This window comes from Carcharodon carcharias, chromosome 7 (genome assembly GCF_017639515.1).
Source record: "Carcharodon carcharias isolate sCarCar2 chromosome 7, sCarCar2.pri, whole genome shotgun sequence".
Classification (NCBI taxonomy): domain Eukaryota; kingdom Metazoa; phylum Chordata; class Chondrichthyes; order Lamniformes; family Lamnidae; genus Carcharodon; species Carcharodon carcharias.
Genome location: NC_054473.1, coordinates 133,019,601 through 133,040,470, shown reverse-complemented (window position 1 = coordinate 133,040,470; position 20,870 = coordinate 133,019,601). Strand labels below are relative to the sequence as shown.

Below are 20,870 nucleotides of genomic sequence, written 5' to 3'. Positions count from 1 at the left end.
CACCTGCCCACCTCATTGATCACCCATCTACCCCCTACCATTACCCACCTCAATCACCTACCCTCCACCCACTTACCCACCTCACCTAACTACCCATTCACTCAATGACACATTCATCCACTGATCCACTCACCTATCCATTCACTAACATTCAAATTGGACTTTTGAACTTACCATATGGCAGCTAATGCTGTAAAAAGGTGTGGGGGAGATGGGGCGCTGTCTTTCCCCGACTCTACTCTGGTATGACGGAGTTCTCCAATTGACGCTGCGTTCCGCATTTCTGTGGAAGCCGGACTTGGAAGCCACCAGGCGAAATGTACAGCAGTGTCGAATCGGGGGAATTTTCGATCGCAGTGACAATCTGATGATCGTTGCCACTGCCCGGAAGATCCAGGCCAATATTTCTTTTCAAATTGGTCAAAAATTAAATGTGTGTTACATGAAAAACCTGATTACCCCAACACTGCATTTACTTAGAATCATTTCACAGTGAGGTACTTTCCTGTATAATTGTAACGGAAATTCATTTGAGAATGTAAAATGTTCTTTATTACTTTTAATTTATGGTATTTCAACAGACATTAAAATTAAAAGATGTTGCATAGGATTCTGTAATTTGGGCTTACGGCATAATAAAATATATCGTTCTGGGAATTTCAATTTAGGGGGACAAGGATGATGCAGTCGGTCTGCATGCTATCCTTTCATTTCTGAGGCTACAGTTTGAATTCAGGCTAGATGGAAGAGCCTGGATACAGGCATATGAACGAACGAATTAGGAGCAGAAGTAGGCCATTCAGGTCACCGAGCCTGCTCCGCCATTTAATAATATCATTGCTGCTCTGTTTGTGTTTTGAATTCCACATTTCCCATCTACCCCAATAACCTTTGATTCCCTTGCCTAACAAGAATCTATCTACCTCCTCCATAAAAATATTCAATGACCCCACCTCCACCACCTCCTGAGGCAGAGAATTCCAAAGCTGCACAACCCTCTGAGAGAAAAAAAATTCTCCTCATCTCTGTCCTAAAAGGGCGACTCCTAATTTTAAAACAGTGACCCCTAGTTCTGGACTCACACAGAAGAGGAAACATCCTTTCCATGTCCACCTTGTCAAGACCATTCAGGATCTTGTATACTTCAATCAAGTCATCCCTCACTCTTCTAAACTCCGGTGGAAACGAGCCCAGTCTGTCCAACCTTTCCTTGTAAGACAACCTGTTCAATCCAGGTATCAATCTAGTAAACCTAATCTGAACTGCCTCCTGCACATTTACATCCTTCCTTAAATAAGGAGACCAAAACTATACAGAGTATTCGAGATGCAGTCTCGCCAATGTCCTGTACAACTGAAGCATAACATCCTTACTTTAATGTTTAATTCCTCTCATAATAAAGGATAGAATTCCATTAGCCTTAATGATTACATGCTGTACTTTTATACTAACTTTTTGTGACTCATGCACTTGACATTCTGTATTTCAGAATTCTGCAGCCGTTCTCCATTTAATAAATATTATGCATTCTTATTCTTCCTGCCAAAGTGAACAACTTGACATTTTCTTGCATTCTACTACATCCAAATTTTTGCTCACTCACTCAACCTATCTATATCCATTTGCAACCTATTTATGTCCTCTTCACAACAAACTTTCCTACCCATCTTTGTGTCATCTGCAGATTTAGCTACCATGCTTTTGCTACCCTTATTTAAGTCATTGATATAAATTGTAAAAGGCTGAGGCCCCAGCACAGGGTCCTGTGGGACTCCACTTGTCACATCCTGCCACTCAGGAAAAGACGCATTTATGCATATTGTCTTTTTTTTCTGTCAGCCAGCCAATCTTCTATCCATGCGAATGTTACCTCCTTCACCATGAGCTCCTACTTTGTGCAATAACGTTTCATTTGGCACCTTGTCAAAAGCCTTCAGGAAATCCAAGTACAGCCGCCCGTTTATCCACAGTACATGTCGCTCCTTTAGAGAACTCCAGTAAATTGGTTAAACATGAATTCCATTTCACAAAACCATGCTGATGCTTCCTGATTACCTTGAGTTTCTCTAAGTCCCCAACTATAACCTCCTTAATGATTGACTCTAACACCTTCCCTGACAGATGTCAAGCTAACTGGCCTATAGTTTCCCATTTTTTGCCTCCCTCCCTTCTTGAATAGAGGGGTTATTTTTCCTAATTTCCAGTCTGATGGAACTTTTCCAGAATCTAGTGAATTTTGGAAAATTAACACCAATGCATTTACTACCTCATTAGCTATCTCTTTTAAGACCCTACGATGAAATCCATCTGGACCCGGAGACTTATCAGCCCACAGCTCCAGCAGTTTGCTTGGTACTGCTTCCCTAGTGATTGTAATTTCACCAAGTTCCTCTTTCCCTTCCACCTCCTGATTTACAGCTATTACTGGAATGTTTTCTATATCTTATATAGTAAAGACAGAAGCAAAATATTTGTTCATTTCATCCACCATTTCCTTATTATCTACTATTAACTCCCCATTCTCACTCTCTAGAGGACCAACACTCACTTTACTTTGATAAAGGCAAAATACTGCGGATGCTGGAAACCTGAAACAAAAATAAAAAATGCTGGAAAAACTCAGCAGGTCTTACAGCATCTGTGGAGAGAAAGACAGAGTTAACATTTTGAGTCCATATGACTCTTCTTCAGAGCTGAAAGGAAGTAGAAATGTGGTGAAATATATACTGTTTAAGGGGGTGGAATAAGTGATGCTGGATAGAAGGCCAGCGATAGGTGGAGGCAAAGGAGAAATTGCGAAAGATATCATAAACATAAGGTGAAACGTTAACTCTGTCTTTCTCTCCACAGATACTGTCAGACCTGCTGAGTTTGTCCAGCATTTTTTGTTTTTGTTTCAGATTTCCAGCATCTGTAGTATTTTGCCTTTATCTTAGTGTTTAATTCACTGCCACTTCTCTTCCAGGAATGCCTACCTTGAAGAAGTAATGCTCTTCTCTCCGACAGGACTTCCACTCACTTTACTTACTCTTTTCCTTTTATATACTGTTAGGAACTAGAGATAGTTTAAGTAAGTTGTGTTTGTATTTGTGGGTGTTTGGGATGAGTTTTAGTTTTAATGTTTAAGTTTGATTTGTATTTCTGTACCTGTGTGTTAAGAAAGGGAGAACTTGAGTTTTAGCTTCACTTTAAAAGATGCGTGCACTTTAATGAGGTTTACAACTCTTGGAGGAGAGTTAAAACAAACAAATAAGGTAGAAAAAACCGCGCTGTTGCCTACCAACAGGGGTCCAGAGAGAAAGGCTTCTTACAGACACAGAGAAACCAAAAGCAGTTTGAGTTCAGTTGGTGATTATGCTCTAAGGTGGAGACAGCAGTTTAAGTCCCTCTCTAGCTGCCATACTAGCAGATTGCTGAGGGAAATAAGTCTAAAATCTTAACTGAGTTGCTCTAAAGTTAAAGTAACAGTAAATGTCAGGTGAGTTCTGGATCTTAAGGGAGATACCAAGTTGTCAGCAGTCTACTTGGAGAGGAACTGCAGGGAGCAGGTCCTAAAAGGAAAAGAGATAGATCCCAAGAAGACCTTCTAGTCAAAGGAAGAACAGGAATCTTGGAAAGATTCTGTTCAGTGGAAGTGAAAGCAAGGAGCCGAGAGGAAGACTCCAAGTTTAAAGGGAGAAAGCTGCAGGATGCAAACTTAAAGCAAAATAGGCTTGTGAGAAACCAGAAGATCCAAGAAACAGCTGAAGGTCTGTAACTGTTTATTATTGGCATGTGAAGCAGTGGTGTTCTGTTGGCACAGTTGAGCCTGAGAGAATGTGTGTGGAAGAAAGCTTGAATGCGATCCTGTGGGGAGGAACATCGGAAAGAGGGTTCAAAACCTTGGAGGCGCACCCTTGTGGAAGGTGTCTGAGAGAAACCATCGACTTGGGAGAAGATTCCAAAGCAAGTTCTTCGAGAATGGAGATTGGAAACCCTCGTGTGAAAGGCAGAGCTCAGTGAGACGGTTGGCTCACAGTGTGGCAAGTATCTGGGGGGGTGGGGTTGCTGAGAAATTCATTGTATCTGTTTGGGATGGCATCTGTCACTGGTTTCAGAGTGTGGTGTGTCTGACCACAGGTCGCCTATTGGTTTACATGGACTGTGTACTTATTGTGAACAATGGAGTATAAGATAGCTTTTGTAACTTGAGTTATCCTTACGAATCTGTATATATCTGTAAAGGTATAGTTGTGGGTAAAGGAGTGTTGCAATATAGTTCATATTTTCCTGTTCAATAAATCTTTTATTCTTTTGTTAAAAGTTCATCGTCTGACTTCTGTGACTCTGTTCAGTAGCCGCCTTCCATGTTTCTAAGCAAAAAATAAAAGTTAGTATCTATCAAACCAGGTTCCACCCTGGGATCTGACTTGTCCAGTAATAACATCAGCTGGGATCATAACAATACCTGTAGAACCTCTTGCTATCTGTTTTTACATTTCTAGCTAGCTTCCTCTCATACTCTAATTTCTTTCTCCTGATTAATCTTTATGTCATTCTCCGTTGTTCTTTGTATTCTGACCAGTCATCTGACCTGTCACTGATCTTCGCACAGTTGTATGTTTTTTCCTTTAGTTTGATGTTTTCCTGAACTCATTTAGTTAACCACAGGGAATGGGTCCTCCTTTTATCATTTTTCTTATAGTAGTAATATATTTATTCTGAGTATTCTGAGTGATTATCACTGCTTCTCTATTGAACTATCCCCTAGCATAGTATCCCAGTTCGTTTCAGCTAGTTCATGCCCACTTAGTTGCCCTTATTTACGTTTAAAATACTAGTCTTAGACTCACTCTTCTCCCTTTCAAACTGGATGCAAAATTCAATCATATTGTGGTCACTGATTCCTAGCCTTTACCCTGAGGTCATTAATTAATCCTGTCACATTACACAATATCAAGCCTAATATAACCTACGCCTGAATCTTCGGGTTGGCGAGTGGGTGTATGCCCCGCTCACTGATGCATAAAACGATGCAAGGTGACGTCAGGTGTGTGTCTCGACGTCACCGCACATCATTCCAATCTTCAGTTTGGTGGGCACACACCAGAATCAAAGGCCTATTAAGGCCATTTACAAACTAACAGAGCTGCCCTTCCAACTTTAACATTGGGGGGCAGGAGAAGAGACCAGACGGCCTTTGCATTTATCATGAAACCTCATCCATGGTCGGGATGAGGTTTCATGAAGGACTTATAAATCAAATAAAGTTTTTAATTAAAATTCATTGGCATGTCCCAGCTCATGTGACACCGACATATGAGGAGACATGCCTGAAAAATATTTTTTTCTTTATTTAAATTTATCATAATGAATTTAAACTCCCTGAGGCAGCTCCTTGCTTCCATGCAGCTCCATACCTCAGGGAGATTTTTGCGCTCTTTCTCGCACATGCAGGTCCCGACTCAGCCTCTTCCCCCCCACTCAACCCTTCTGGGTGCGCATCATGCTGAGCAGGCCAATTAAGGCCTGCCCACGTAAAATGGTGGCAATCAGCTGTGCATCCGCCCGTGCCCGCTCCCAATCAGCACACCCCCAATGGGAGAAAATTCTCCCCCTAAAATCTGGTTGGTTCCAGAAGGTGCTGCTCTAAGAAACTATCTCGGAAGCATTCTATGAACTCTTCATCCAGGCTACTATTGCCAATGATTTTCCCAGTTTCTATGTGGATTAAAATCACCCATGATTATTGCCGTCCATTTATCACAAGCACCCAATATTTCTTATAATATATTTCATCCTACCTTATGGTTACTGTTAGGAGGTCTGTTGACCATTCCCAAAGCACCTTCTTTGCCCTACTTTTCCTCATCTCCACCCAAACCAATTCTATGTCCTGATCTCCTAAACCAAGGTCATCTCTAACATTGCACAAAGGCCATCCTTTATCAACAGTGCTACCCCTCCACCTTTACCTAGCTTCCTATTCTTCTTGAATGTCATTTACCCTTCAATATTCCGAAACCAATCCTTGTCATCCTGCAGCTATGTCTCCATAATGGCTATCAGATCATATTTATCTACTTCAATGTGCGTTATCAATTAATTTGCTTCATTATGAATTCTATGTGCATTCAGATACAGAGCCTTTAGTTTGTCTTTTTGTTATCATTGTAACATCTAGCCTTGACTGTTGGTGTATTCCTAGGTTTTTTTTCTCTCTGTCCCTTCCTGCCATCTTTGACCTAATTTCCCATGTTATTATTTTGATCTCCTGCCTTGACCCTATCCGTTGATTTGCTACTTCTTCCAAAGCTTGATTCCTCCCACCACCCCACCCCACCCACCCCACCCCCCCACTCCCCCACCCCGTGCTTAGTTCAAAGCCTGCTCTACTACCCTAGTTATGCAGTTTTCTAGATCACTGGTCCTAGCACAGTTCAAGGGTAAACCGTCCCAACGGGTTAGCCCCCACTTTCCCCAGTGCTGGTGCCAGTGCCCCACGAACTGGAACCAATTCCCCCGCACCAGTCATTGGGCCACACGTTCATTTCACAAACCTTATGTCCCCTCTGCCAATTAGCATGTGGCTCAGGTAATAATCCAGACATTATTACCCTCGAGGTTCTGCTCTTCAATTTGGTGCCTAGCTCTTTAAATTGTCTAAGCAGAACCTCTTTCCTAGTCCTACCTATGTTATTGGTACTTACATGGACCATTACAACTGGATCCACCCTCTCTTACTCCAAGTTCCTGTCCAACCCTGAGCAGATATCCTGAACCCTCGCACCCGGCAGGCAACATAATCTTCTGGACTCACGCTCTTGGCTGCACAGGACAGTGTCTATCTCCCTTACTATACTATCCCCTACCACCACTACAGTCCTTTTAGCTCCCCCCACTTGAATGGCTTCCTCTACCACGGTACCATGATCAGTTAGCTCATCCACCCTGCAGCCCTCACCCTCAACCAAACAAGCAAAAAGAACCTCAAACCTGTTGGACAATTGCAGCGGCTGAGGCTCCCATACTCCTGACCTCTGGGTCCCCGTAACTTCCTTACTCATGGTCACCCTCTCCTTGACCCTGACCACTAACCAAATCAGAAGGCCCTGCCCTAAGGGGTGTGACAACTCCCTGGTACAAAGCATCCAGGTAACTTTCCCTATCCTTGATGTCAAGCAGTGTTCGCAGCTCGGCCTCCAGCTCATAAACTCTGAGCTGAAATTCCTGCAGTCGCAGACACTCCACTGCACATGTATTTGCCTTGGGCCACAGTGGCTTCTAGAAGCTGCCACATGCTGCAATCACAGCATATCAGCTAAATCTTCTTTCTCTTTCTGCTAAGCATAAAGTCCTAATTAAAGTGACTTTACGCAATGTAAGGGAATTATGCTTGGCCTTTAATTGTACTAATTATGTTAACATTTAAAGGGATTGTGTTTAATTATAGTCAGTGTTTACTTAATTATAGTCATGTTAATGTTCCATTTTGTAAATACTGAGAGTAAATACTGTGTGCTCAAGAAGCTACGTGGACTTTGTTTGAAGTGGGATCTTAGGATACCCAGGACTACTGACCCAGGAGAATAATTTTAATTAATCAAGTGACCACATAGGGAAATAATATGGGGTGATTTCCACGGTACCTTAGTTCTGTGGGAAAATCATGTAAATATTTGATTTTAAATGTTGATTTTAAGTTCTGAATAATTTTTTTGGCTGTAACCTGTGTACTTACCTGAAATAGCTCACATTGGCTTAAAAGAATGATTCATATAACTGCAAAGACCAATTCAACTGGTTAGAAGTGATCCTTCACTAATAGTATGGATAAATTACATCACTCTGGAAGGAGCCAGGACTAACTTAATCACATCAAGTACAAATCATGTCACACCAAGGAGACCCAGGCACTAGAACCTTTAGAAACGGAGTGAGCCAAAAACCCTCGTCACAGCAGAGAAGGAGACCATTGCAAAGGCCAGTCTCTCAGTGGTGTGAAACTCCAGCATGAGCAGACCACGTGATAAGTCCTGGCATGCTCCACTGTCCACAGATAGAACAGAAAGTAAAGCCTGGAGCAATCTGTAAGCCACTGCATGGTTTGTTAAGTTTTGCTATATGTTAATGTTTAATACATTTTTGTGAACTGCTGAACTAAAATATCTTTCTGTCGCCTTTTTGGCTTGTCTGCAAAATTTGTCTAAAATGTACAACACTGGCTAATCACGTCCAAGTATGTACAAATCCATTGCCAATGATTTAGAAGTAAAGTGGAGAGTCTCACTCAGAAAGGTCACATGCTTGGCTAGACTGGGGAAAATGTCAGACTGATATAGCATTAAGGCCCATATTTATTTATTTTTTGAAGTAAAGTGAACAGATATGATGAATATAATGAACACATGAAGAAATGGTTTGGAGATTTTCCATTTCTAGTTACCTGGCATGAATGTTCTTTTAATCATGGTGAAATTGGCTGTGATTGTCCATGTTTTTGGGTTGATATGTGTTTTCAAAGGTTGTAGTTACCAGCCGCTCAGCAGCCTACAGTTTAAGATACTCACCTTGCAATTCCTTAACTGCCCTCAGAAATGGCCTAGCAAGCCACTCAGTTGTATTCCAGAAGGCAATTCACCAAGACCTTCTCATGGACAATTAGACAGTGACACCCATATCCTATAGATGAATTATAATAAAAATATCCCAGCATGGAATGAAATGATTGCATGTTAATACACCAGACCAAGTGTGTGATGGCTTTGACCAAGTCATGGCCCCAAGCTACAACATCCAACTAAAGCACCCTTTAATTTTAAATGATAAAATTACTGTTTATTATGAAAGTTCAATGTATCTACCAGCCACTTCATCTTCTCAATAATTTGTGCCATGCAGAATGTACCAGGATGACATGAGGTGGCAAGAGAGAAGAATAAAGAGCAATAAAAGGAGAATGAAAAAAAATTGAGAAAATATACCTGGGCTCCCACATTTCCTTCTTTTAGTTTGTTAATATTTGTATATGTCTTGTTCAAAGTTTTCAAGTCAACTGCAGTCAGGTTGTTGTTAAAGTATCTTCTCAGCTGTAGTGCTAAATCATTGTGGCTGGGAACAATAACAAATGATTATCAGTTTATTCTAAATGCTCCCTGTGTAAGTTAAATTGTTTTAATTCTGGTTGACACCATTTGACCAATTAATGTCCCTCCAATTTACAGTCTCCCATTATTGAATCCAATTGTTCCTTAAATGTTGTTTTGTCTTCACTATTCTACCCACAAGTGTACTTCATGTGTTGATCATTCCTTGTCGTTCTTACCTAGTTCGATTCCACTTGTAGTCAGAAAATCACTTGCAATGGGGTCTCTTCCCACGCCCGTGCCATGACCTCTGATGTCCCCCAAGGATCTATCCTTGTCTCCCTCCTATTTCTCATCTACATATTGCAACAATGTCAGTTTCCACATTTACTCTGCTCGACGTCATCACCCTTTCTGTCAACCCCTCCACTTCCTCTGATCCATCACACTCTTATCTGGCACTGTGTGGATGAGCAAAAATTTCCTACAACTAAATATTGGGAAGACCAAGGTCATTGTCTTTGATGCTCACCATGAACTCCAATCCCTATCCACTGATTTCTTCCCTTTCATTGGTCACTGTCTGAGGCTGAACCAGGCCATTCACAGTCTTGATGCCCTATTTGACTCTGAGCTGAGCTTCCGACCCTAAATACGCTCCATCAGCAAGAGAACCTAATTCTGCCTCAGTTTACTGGTTTGAGCCTGTGTTCTCTTCTCTTGTCTCCACTGCTTTGTTTAATTAGTTCAACATTTTCTGTTGTCTGATTTCAATTTGCTTTTCATTTTGAATGCTTTACGGTCCTGTAAATTAACAGTCTTCTAAATAGTGAATGCTGAACAAGGAAATAAGGTGATAATGGAAAACATACCCATCGATTAATGGTGCAGATTTCATTATTTCATTTACTTTCGCATCTCTTGGGGACACCAGCGGAGTAGACAGTAGTAAGAGTAGAAATAAAATTGGGTGAAGTGATGCCCAGAAATCCATCTTGTAGGGTGATGCTTGTATCTCAGAATTGTAGAGGTGAGATAAATAACATTCTGTATGACAATCTGACACAGGGAGCTGTTAGGAAAAATATTAAAACAAAATGTGGAATTAAAAAAGTGCCACAACCCATTCCTTCTGAGACAGATGCTGCATTGGAACTGTTGGAAATATTTTCACTTTACTTTCATGGTGGGGTTGAGGAGGAGGGTCGGACAAAACACAGCTGAGCAGTAGATGACTGCAAGCAAGATACTCCTGCCTGATACTACCTCAGGGATCCATCTTAATGAAGTCTAAGCGCACTTTAGAGAGAGAATGTGAGAGAACAACTTGCATTTTTATAGCATCCTTCATTATCCAAATGACTTTACAGCCAATAAAGTCTTATGTAATAGTCACTGTTGTAATTTAAGAAATGCGGCAGCCAAATTACACACAGCCACATCCCACAAACAGCAATCAACCAGGTCATCCATATTTTTAGCAATGTTCTTTGAGGGATAAATATTGGGCAAGACTCCAGAGGCATTGTGAGAACAGTACTGGACTAGTAATCCAGGTGAATGCTTGAGGGATATGAATGGAGTTTGGAAATTCAATTAATTAATAAATCTGGAATGAAAAAAAAAGTCTCAGTAATGGTGACCATGAAACTATCAGATTGTTGCAAAACCCCTTCTTGTTCACTAATGATCTTCAGATAAGAAAGTCAGCCATCCTTACCTGGTCTAGCCTGCAAAGTGACTCCAGAACCACAGTGATGTGGTTGACTCTTAAATGCCCTCTGAAATGGCTGAGCAAGCCACACAATTGTATCAAACTACTACAGAAAATTTATAAAGGAATGAAACAAGACAGACTACCTGCCATCAGCCTAGGCACCGGAAACGACAACGGCAAACCAGCTCAGCAAACCATGTAAATTCCTCCTAACAACTGGGGCCTTTGCCAAAATTGGGAGAGCTGTCCCATGGACCAGATAAGCAATAACCTGACATAGTCATACTCACAGAACCAGACCTTACACACAATATCCCAGACACCACCATCTCCTTCTCTCAGTATGTCGTGTCCCATTGGTAGGACAGACTCAGCAGAGGTGGAGGCACAATGATATACAGTCCGGAGGAAGTAGTCCTGGGAATCCCCAACATTGACTCCAGGCCCCATGAAATCTCATGGCATCAGGTCAAACGTGGGCAAAGAAACTTGCTGCTTACTCCCACCTACTGCTTTCCCTCAGCTTTTGAATCAACACTCTTCCACATTGGGCACCACTTGGAAGAAGTACTGATGGTAGCAAAGGCACATAATGTACTCTGGTTATGGGACTTCAATGTCCATCACCAAGATTGGCTCGGTAGCACCTCTACTGACCGAGCCCTGAAGGACCTATTTGCCATGGCACCTCAGGCTCAGCACTGCACTGAAGTATCAGCCTGAACTTTGGGTGAAGTGGGGCTGAGTGCTATCAACTGAGATAGTGTGAGCGGCTGCAGCAGTCTCGGCACCGCGTGTTATTTTGTCCCTTTTTCAGTCTCCAGCGCCGTTTGTTTTATAGCCACGAACTAAGGATGAAGCGTTTCCCTAAGGGGAAAGATGTTAGAAGACATAAGTCGCAAAGTCTTTTTTAGTTCGGGGTAGCAGCAGAACTTTGTAAAAGATTCCGGTTTCGGGCTGTTTCCCGTTCACCCAAAAGACAAGGCACATTGTAACGAAGACATACGGTTGCCAATTCTAGTTGGATGTATCCCTAGAACTTTTATCAGATGACCTTCCGTTTCCTGACTGGCCCGGTCAAATACCACTTTCCCGTCTCCAAAACATCTATATCGAATCGCCCAAAGTACTCAAAGATTTTTTTTTTTAAAAAAACAAGTAATTTTGAATGCTCCTTTGATTGTCTCCTGACTTGCTCACATCAGTTCGCTAGAGACTCCCAGACAATCCTGGAGGGTTAGCAAGCTTACATTAATCAAGATCCCTGACAGGGAGCGGCAGGGGAGCCAGTAGCAGTTATGTTAAACACAGCGCAGCAGTTGATAAAGAGATCTCCAGGCATCGCTTACACTCTGTGCCGCTGCACCACCCGCTCACAGACTGGCAAAGGACTTTGCACTTCGCTAATACCTTGTCTCAGGCGCTCTTGCCGCCAACTGTTAAATCTCCGTACCACTAACCTTGGAACTCTGCTGGGCAAGTTCCCGTGGTATAAAACGCCTACATTTCCATTGACATCACTCCTAGTCCAGCCCCGAAGCAGGATTTACTGCAGCGTGCCTCGCGCAAAGATGGTTTGAAAATCGTCTGAAGCGCCTGGTGTTAATTAGATTATCTACTGCAACTATACTGAGTGCTGTTGTGGCAGCTACCCAGGATAGTTAATTTCTCACTAAGATTCTTTGAGTTGACCACCTTGAGAGGTGTAGGTTAGGGAAGCGTTGAATGAGTGCAAGCAGTAAGTTGAACCAGAGGTACGTTGTTCTGTGGTGGCTAATTGTTACTGTCAGTTTGTGTTGACTTAACTTGTTGCACAGGCGCTGTTGCATTGACGGCATCATTCGATCAGAAATGTGTTTTGTTTTGCCTTTTTTGAGGAAGTGTGTTGACTTTTTTCCACTTAGGACTGGTAGAGCAGATTGCCCTAAGATGAAGTTCACCACATCCTGCATTGCCGTCAGAGTTGCTGCTATGCAGCCCAACAGCTACAGGCAATCTGCTGGTTGTGGGTAGCAAGCTTAAGCAATAACACAGGGTGAGTCACAGCACACAGTTCAGGAGAAGGAGCACGTTGTGTTACCTGCCGACTGCAAGCCCAAAGCAATTCCTGCCCCAAGATAAAAGCAAAATACTGTGGATGCTGGAAACCTAAAACAAAAACAAAAATTGCTCTGAAGAAGTCATGCCGACTCGAAACGTTAACTCTGTCTTTCCAAAGATGCTGTCAGACCTGCTGAGTTTTTCCAGCAATTTTTGTTTTTGTTTCACAATTTCTGTCCCTGCTGAAGTTCCTGGGGTTTCAGAACTCAATGGGTCTGCTTCCAAAGTAGCAACACCTACAAGTCACTTGAGTTTGTGCAAAATATAGTGAGTTGTGATAAATAGTATGGATCTGTGCAGTCGTGGGTGAATGGTTCTCAGCAGTGAGTCTGCCATTGAACTTTGGCAGTGGAATCCTTAATTGAACAGACCATAGATAAATGAAAGCATCTGTCTTCAATGCTTTCATTTCTTCTACAGATACCTTGGTCATCTGCTTTAAACATGGTTGTGGCTAATTAAACTCTGATTGGATTCCCCCCACCTTCACCCCATCCTGTGCCTTTTTTTTGGCTCTACGGCCACCTAATGCTCAAAAATGGGGCCTGAGATGTGCATGCACACTTTCGATTGGAAATGCACCAAATGCCATCTTGGTAGAGGGGCTTGTGTGCATGCACTGAAAGACTGTGGCAACATGCAGAGCAGGCAGATTATGCTGTCATGTCAACCAGTGTATTATGTTGATTTGACACCTGTGCTGTAGCCGACAGGAAGATCTCTGATAGCCTTGCGCTACTCAGGGGTACGATTGCTTATGTATGGTACAGGGGTGTGGACACCTGCCTCATCAGCCTGGATCTACTCTCCAAAATGGAGCTTGGGGGGTGGAATCCACAACCAGATCCAACTGCTCTACACAAGCATCAGTAAGACAGTTTCAATCAATGGGTGGGAATCAGAAAGATTTCTAATTAAATCTGGAGTCAGGAGGGTTACCCTCTCTCCCCTGCCCTGTCCATGTGTTGCATAGAACCCTTTGCTGAGTCCATCGGGAAGGATTCAGGCATAGGATGAGTGATAATCCCAGGCAGTGGAGGCATTCAGGTCAAAGCCAAAGTAAATGGATGATGCCACTGTCTTCTGAGTGGATCCACTGTCAGTGTGTAGACCAATCAACATCTGCGACCATTTGAACTGGCCTTGAGAGCCCAGGTAAATTGTGGCAAGAGTGAGGCCACGTTTTTTGGGAACTGTGATAACTAATTATTTGTCCCTTTCGCTGTCCAGTCAGACTGCCTGAAGGTGCTGGGGATATGGTTTGGAGGGACCAGGGCATGCATTAGAAACCGGGAGGAGTGAGTAGCTATGGAGAAAAGAAAAACTGGGCATGTGGGGGCAACTCTCCCTCACTATTGGCGGTGGGAACCTGGTCATTAAGTATGAGGCACTCTTGCCGTTGCTGTACAAGGTCTGACATATTCCTCACTCCTGTGCTGTGGCGATCAGTCAAGTCATCTTCCGCTTTATCTGAGGTCAAAGATGGACTGTGTTCGTGTGAACACCACGTACAAGCCTCTAGATAAAGGGGGAGAAAACATGCCCATCATTGCCCTCATCCTGACGGGCACCTTTGTGTGTGGCTGCATCAAACTATGCTTACACCCTCAGTATGCAAGCACCAAGCATCACTTTGTGCTGATGTCCTACCTGTCCCCAGTGTTATGAAGGATGGGTCTGGCCACACTGTCATAGAACACTCCAAGTAGTTGAATCATGCCATATCACCTGTCCCTCGTGGAAACATTGATGCAGAGAAATACCTGCGACCACAAGTCCATCAGGTAGTGGTCGGCACATAAATTCCTAGAGGCCCTGTGGGAAAAGGAGATGGTGGATCCTGTCGATTGGTTCCCTGAGCAAACTGTCAAAGTCAGTTGGCAGAGTGCCTCACTGCCAGAACTTTCAAACAAACACCAAGATGTATCTTGGCTGGTGGTGAGAAAAGTCCTCCCCTTCAGATCCTTCCTACATGCCAAGAGTCTTACCTCTTCCACTCATTGCCCTTGAGGTGGCTATGGTGGGGAAGAGACCGTTGTCCAACTCTTTGTGAAATGTGCCTTTGTAAAAAAGGCGTGGAGAGAGATGCAGTGGATTTTTTCGAGGTTCATTCCTAGCAGTGCTGTGATGCAGGACTCTGTGCTCCTTAGGTTGTTCCCAGGGACACACACCGAGACAAACATCAACTGCAGTTGGAGGATCATCAGCTCGGTGAAAGACGCACTTTGGTCTGCCCAAAACTTGTTAGTCTTCCAGTGCAAAGAGTTATCCTCGATTGAGTGTTGCAGACTGGCACATTCCAAGGTCCAGGACTACGTGCTGAGGGACGCACTGAAGCTTGGGGCAGCCGCCACAGAAGCACAATGGGGAAAGGTCGATGTGTAAGCCCTTTCAGCGAGAAATGGTGTAGAACCCTTTGGGCGGTGTGACTCACATTGAATGTATACGGTAAATATTACATGTATCGCAATTGTATTGAAGCACCTGAGAGTGCAACCTGATCTATGTGGAAAATTTGAATATCATTGCGCTTTCTTTGATAGCCATTTTGAAATGTTTTGTAATGTTCTTTTAAATATTTTATGAATAAAGTACATTTTTGCAAAAAAATTGCTGATTTGACACCAGTGCTGCCATTTTCTAGTTTTCCACTCCACTCAGCCTCACACTGCCAGACATGGGGCAGAATTTTTCCGTCGGCATGCGGGGGTCAGGACCCGCATGCTGATGCGTAAAGTGATGCGTGGTGATGTCGGGCACGCGTCCTGACGTCACTGTGCACCATCGCGATATTTCGCTGAGCAGGCACGCGACGATATCTGTTGCGTGGCCACTAGTCATTACCTGACCAATTAAGGTAGTTAAGACTCCAATTATTGTGGATTTTAAGGCGTTCAGGCTCACGGCTTGAAAGTTGCGTATGTGAGGTGGGGAAGTCTCAAACACATAGCAGCTGCTTGGACTGCACTCATAACCTTCAGGTCAACGCTTTTCAGTGAGGATTTGTTTTGGGGCCTGTCGGTTTCAGCAAACGTCCCTGGGAGGTGATCTCTCCACTGGAGGCACCTCATCCGAGGAGGAAGGGAGAGCTAGAAGGGGAAGGAGGCCCAGAATGCACATTCAGCCTCCAGGGGAGCCACCTTTGGGAGGACAGGTGCAGGCACAAGGGGCACAGGGCCAAGGGGTAGTCCAAGGTGGAAGGAGCCGCAGAAGACGCCACTATCCTGCTGCCAGGATATACAGAGCATGAAGCAGCTACCTCAATATGTCTGAGGTGCAGTGCTGATGGAGGCTCCATCCGCCAAGGGAGACAGTCAACACTATCTGTTAGGTGATTGGTCCAGAGATATCAGCTAACTATGTGGGTGGACACCCCATGCCTGTCTCTCTAAAGGTCACAGCTGCCCTCAACTTCTATGCCTCTGGCTCTTTCCAGGGATCTGTGGGTGATCTTTGTGGTGTCTCCCAATCAGCTGAACATACTTGTGTCAAGCAGGTGTGCATTGACCTTCATCTATTACCGCTGGGACAAGGCCAGCCAGACAGAGTGAGCCAGAAGCTTCACGGCCATTGCTGGCTTCCCCCGCGTCCAGGGTGCAATAGACTGCACGCATGTGGCCATCAAGGCGCCAGCAGGTGAGCCCAGTGCCTTCATCAACAGGAAGGGCTTCCACTCCATGAACGTGCAGATAATGTGTGATCACAGGATGCTGATTTTACAAGTCTGTGCAGGGTACCCAGGCAGCTCCCACGATGCCTACGTCCTCAGACACTCCCAGGTGCCAGGGCTCCTCAGTGCTCCAGCTCGGCTGGATGGATGGCTGCTGGGTGACAAGGGCTATTGCCTCAGAAGTTGGCTCATGACGCCTCTCCGCCATCCAAGAGCAGAAGCTGAGCAGCAGTACAATAGGAGCCACGCCTCCACAAGGGCTGTGGTGGAGAGAACCATCGGTCTTCTCAAAATGCACTTCAGATGCCTGAACCATTCCAGGGGCGCACTCCAGTACCCCCTAGATCGAGTGTTGCTTATAGTGGTTACATGCTGCGCTCTGCGCAATCTAGCTCTGCAAAGGGGGGATGCTGTGGAGGAAGAAGATGTGACTGAATGGCTGTGGCTGAGCACAATGAGTCCAGCAGTGAGTCCGAGGATAAGCACACACAGGGAAATGATGAGGGGGCACAGGCTGACCCAGGCATGCTCCACAGGGAGGCAGGGACACCCAGGACGCTCTAATCCAAGGAACCTTTAGCTAGCACAGCACATATAGACCTGCAACACAAGCCTGGCATGTATTCTCCATCCTGGAGACCTCATCTGGATAGGAGGATTGGTGATGGGCGCAGTGAATAAATCTAAAACACACACAAATCAGTCATCAAATCTCAGGAATCCATGCACCATTCCAAATAAAGAGGCACCCACAGCCATTTGAGACGACATAAATTTAATATTGTATCCCAAATCTCTTCACTTAACAGAAATAAAATTGTGCTGGACTTCACACAAAGTTCCAAATAACTCTTGGCGAGGGGGCAACAAAAAACCACCAGTGATGAACCCGGGGTGGGCGTAAGCTGCCTTCATCTTCCGTTTGTGGGTGCTACATCTTTGTGGTGCCCTGTCACTGACAGTGGCATCTGAGACAGCCTGCTCTCTCTGATGTCCTGTTGGCCTCGATGACCTTGGTGGACGTCCTCTGGCCCATCGAGCCTGTGATGGACCCACCTGGGAGGGAGCTGCCAACTCCACAGCTGGCATCTCCCCAGTTGTCGCATGGTTCCTTCACCTCCCCATTCTGCAATGAACTTGAGTTCACCCTTCTCAGTCATACTCACATTCACACAAAAAACAGGAACCCACAGTTCTCCCCAGACACACCGTATCCAACACCAGGGACCCACAGTTCCCCCGAGACACACCGTCTCTAACAACAGGGACCCACAGTTCCTCCGAGACACACTGTCTCCAAAAACAGGGACCCACAGTTCCCCCGAGACACACCGCCTCCAAAATAGGGACCCACAGTTCCCCCAAGACACACCATCTCCAACAACAGGGATCCACAGTTCCCCCGAGACACACCGTCTCCAACAACAGGGACCCACAGTCCCCCCGCGTGCCCAACTGTCCACCTGAGTCTCTCTGGCCTAAACATTCAGATCCACCCTAATAGATCTCCGTTCTAGTCTGACGTGAACAACTGGAGAGTATCTTTCAAAAGGAAAATATTCACCAGATCATTGTTCTGTCTTCACAGAGGTCCAGGCGGATCCTGCCGACTACGCTATTTGAAGAGGCTATTCCCTCCCATCCTGCAACTACCACATAGGCCTGTTGAAGAGGAGAAACTACAATCTCCGACCACATAGTGACCACAGAGTCTCAGGCTTCCTTTACCAGTTTTATTCAAGCATATGCAAGGGAGCTATAATCATTCCTAAGAATGAAGGCCCAGCTCCCAGATTGTTTACATTTCATTACTTATGTACTTTTTCTTATTATAATACATTTGAGTTCATTTGAATATATCCAGTCAGTAACCAACACATAGGTACCATGTTAAAACTATCCTATTGAGTACATAATCATGTGATTTTGCTAACCACTTACTCTAAAGGGTGTATACATAATTATATTATCCAATCAAAATTAAAACACATATGCAAAGACCTTGGTTCTCAACTCAAGACTGCTTGTGCTTCATCAAAGACCTCTTTTGTCTCTGTATGTCCTTCCATATCTAAGCTAAACCACTTGCCCTGTCCCTATCTGAGAGAGGAGTGTATCTAAACTAACATTATGTTATGTTTTATCTCCAATCCAGCTCTCAAGGCTTCAATGCATCGTTGCACCACTTGAATGGTTCTGCCTTTGACTGGACATTAGCTCATCTCTTGAAAATGTGTAAATCACACAAACTCAAAACTCCTTTGTGCGCAATGTCCATCCGCTTACCCTCAGCTGTCAATATGTTTAACATCCATGGCTGCTTGGAGATTTGAAGTGTTCTTTAGTAAATTCTTACAGTGTTCTCTTTTAGCATTTTTAATTTTCCCCTAACACTATGGTATCCTTCATGAGCTGAACCCTTTAGGACCACACTGTCACTGGATACAGATGCTGATGAGATGGAGGGGGGACAGCCCCACCTCAGTGGTGCTGAGAGCACACAGAGAGAATGATGGAACTCTGTGCTGCCCGCCCAGGACATTCTGGCAGCAATGATAAGCCCCATTGAGGTGCAGGCATGACTTATGTGACCAGCCACAGTGAAGGCACACCATCAGTATGCTGGGAAGATTGCACAAAGCACAGGGGAGAGGACCTGGACTGAGACACCTGCCATTAGCTTGTGCAGAGATCAAGATTTCACATCTGAGTGACACGAACATTGCTTTTCAGAACAAGGAGCCATAGGCAAGGGGACATTCTTGAGAGATTATTAACAAAGTGCAAATTACATACAAGGAATTAACACCCATGCATAGGCTGTACAACCACTTCTTTTTAGCCTTCTTAACCCTGCCGCTATGTCTTGGAGCTCCCCCAACATTCACAGCGGAGGCGAAGGCAGCCTGCTGACTGTTACGCTCTGTCTGTGATGACCTCAACAGGCGTCCCCTGGGGGTCTGAGACCTGGAGAGTTCCGCCCTGCATTTGGGGTCCTGCTGTGTGGCAGTGGCACCCTCCTTAGCCTGTGGAGCTGGAAATGCTGGGGTCACAGGAAAATGGGATTCGGATGGGACGGACATTCCCGGAGCCACATGGATGGGTGGCCCCAGGGTGTGCATCTGCTGATCCTCCTCCCTATGGGTGTCCAAGGGCCCCTGGCTGACTGCTTGAGGAGAAGGGGAAGCTGGAGTGAGATCTAACTGCCCTGCACCCTTCTCACGTTTACACTGTTGGAGGCAATCCATGGCATCAACGATGGGGTTGAGCCCGCTCAGCAGTGCAGGACTGATGTCCTGGACCAAAGTCTCCATAGTGGCCACCATCCTACCAGTGTTGACCTCAGTGCATTGGCATGCAATGTTGTCACCTCAGACTGAAGGCGAATGGACTCCTCCAATGCGCTTTGCAATCTGAGGAGTGCAGTGGATATCCCTTCCTGATGATCTCGAGCTTACATTTACGGTTCCAGCAACTGAGTCCAGAGGCTCGTCATCTGACTCAGACTCAGCAGATTTCTGGTCTCCAGTGCCAGAAAACGGGGAAGTCAGTGCAGCCACCAGCTGTAGATCAAGCAGTGCAATGTGCTCATTAGAATGTGACCCCAAGGCTACTCTAAAGCTGGATCTCACCAAGGTGTGTGTTTCTGCAGTGGTAGAGGTGTGGGTGAGCACTGTGATGGGACTTCAATGACGGTTTCAGCAAATTCCTCTTCTGAGGTGTCTTCGGGGCTTGTCGAGGACCTGGGCTGCGGACACCCTCACCTGTTTCCCAGATGTGCCTGTGAAAGCAAGGAGAGATAATTAGTGCATGGCAGTGGCCTGTGAAACAGGACACATCACTCGCAGCATGGTCGTCTGATGGGTTTTGCACTGCTGGACTTGGTACAGCAGCGCTGACCTCACCATCAGCACAGGACCAGTCCAGACCCTTGCTGGCCAACTGGATGATTCTATTTTCAAAGTCCATGAGGACCTTGATATCGGGTATTCCTCCACAGGTCTGTGATCTCTCCCTTTTGTTGTGCGTCACACACAGGTTAACCATGACCTCCTGAAATATTTTGGACACAAAATTTGAACCGTGATCTAACTGGAACTCAGTGGACAGTTGATATCTGGTAAAGAATTGGGTTAGTTCCCTCGCCACTATTTTGGCAGTTATGGTTTTCAGGGGAACAGCCTCTGGGAAGCAGGTGGCCACGCTCATGATAGTACGCATATATTGGTAGCCCCTTTTTATTTTGGGCAGGGGTCCCACACAGTCCACTAGCACCTTGCTGAATGGGTCCCTAAAAGTTGGCACAGGAATCATAAAT

General features: G+C 44.8%; 1 protein-coding gene across 9 annotated transcripts in view; it reads right to left on the bottom strand.

The window, feature by feature from the left end:
- Positions 1-20,870, bottom strand: part of dpep2 (dipeptidase 2) — a 93,717-nt gene that overhangs the window by 59,321 nt on the left and 13,526 nt on the right. For 5 of the 9 annotated variants that reach the window (XR_005943451.1, XR_005943453.1, XR_005943450.1 and 2 more), the window contains exons 2-3: positions 9,938-10,137; positions 8,964-9,090 (exon numbers count right to left, since the gene is read on the bottom strand). Coding sequence is in view for 5 of the 9 variants with exons in the window: in XM_041190812.1 (XP_041046746.1) it covers positions 8,964-9,090; positions 9,938-10,059 (249 nt within the window). In the remaining 4 variants the exon portion in view is untranslated. Of the gene's footprint in view, positions 1-8,963; positions 9,091-9,937; positions 10,138-12,131; positions 12,552-20,870 lie in introns of those variants that run through there. The other 4 variants (XM_041190816.1, XM_041190814.1, XM_041190813.1 and 1 more) reach the window with 4 other exon arrangements.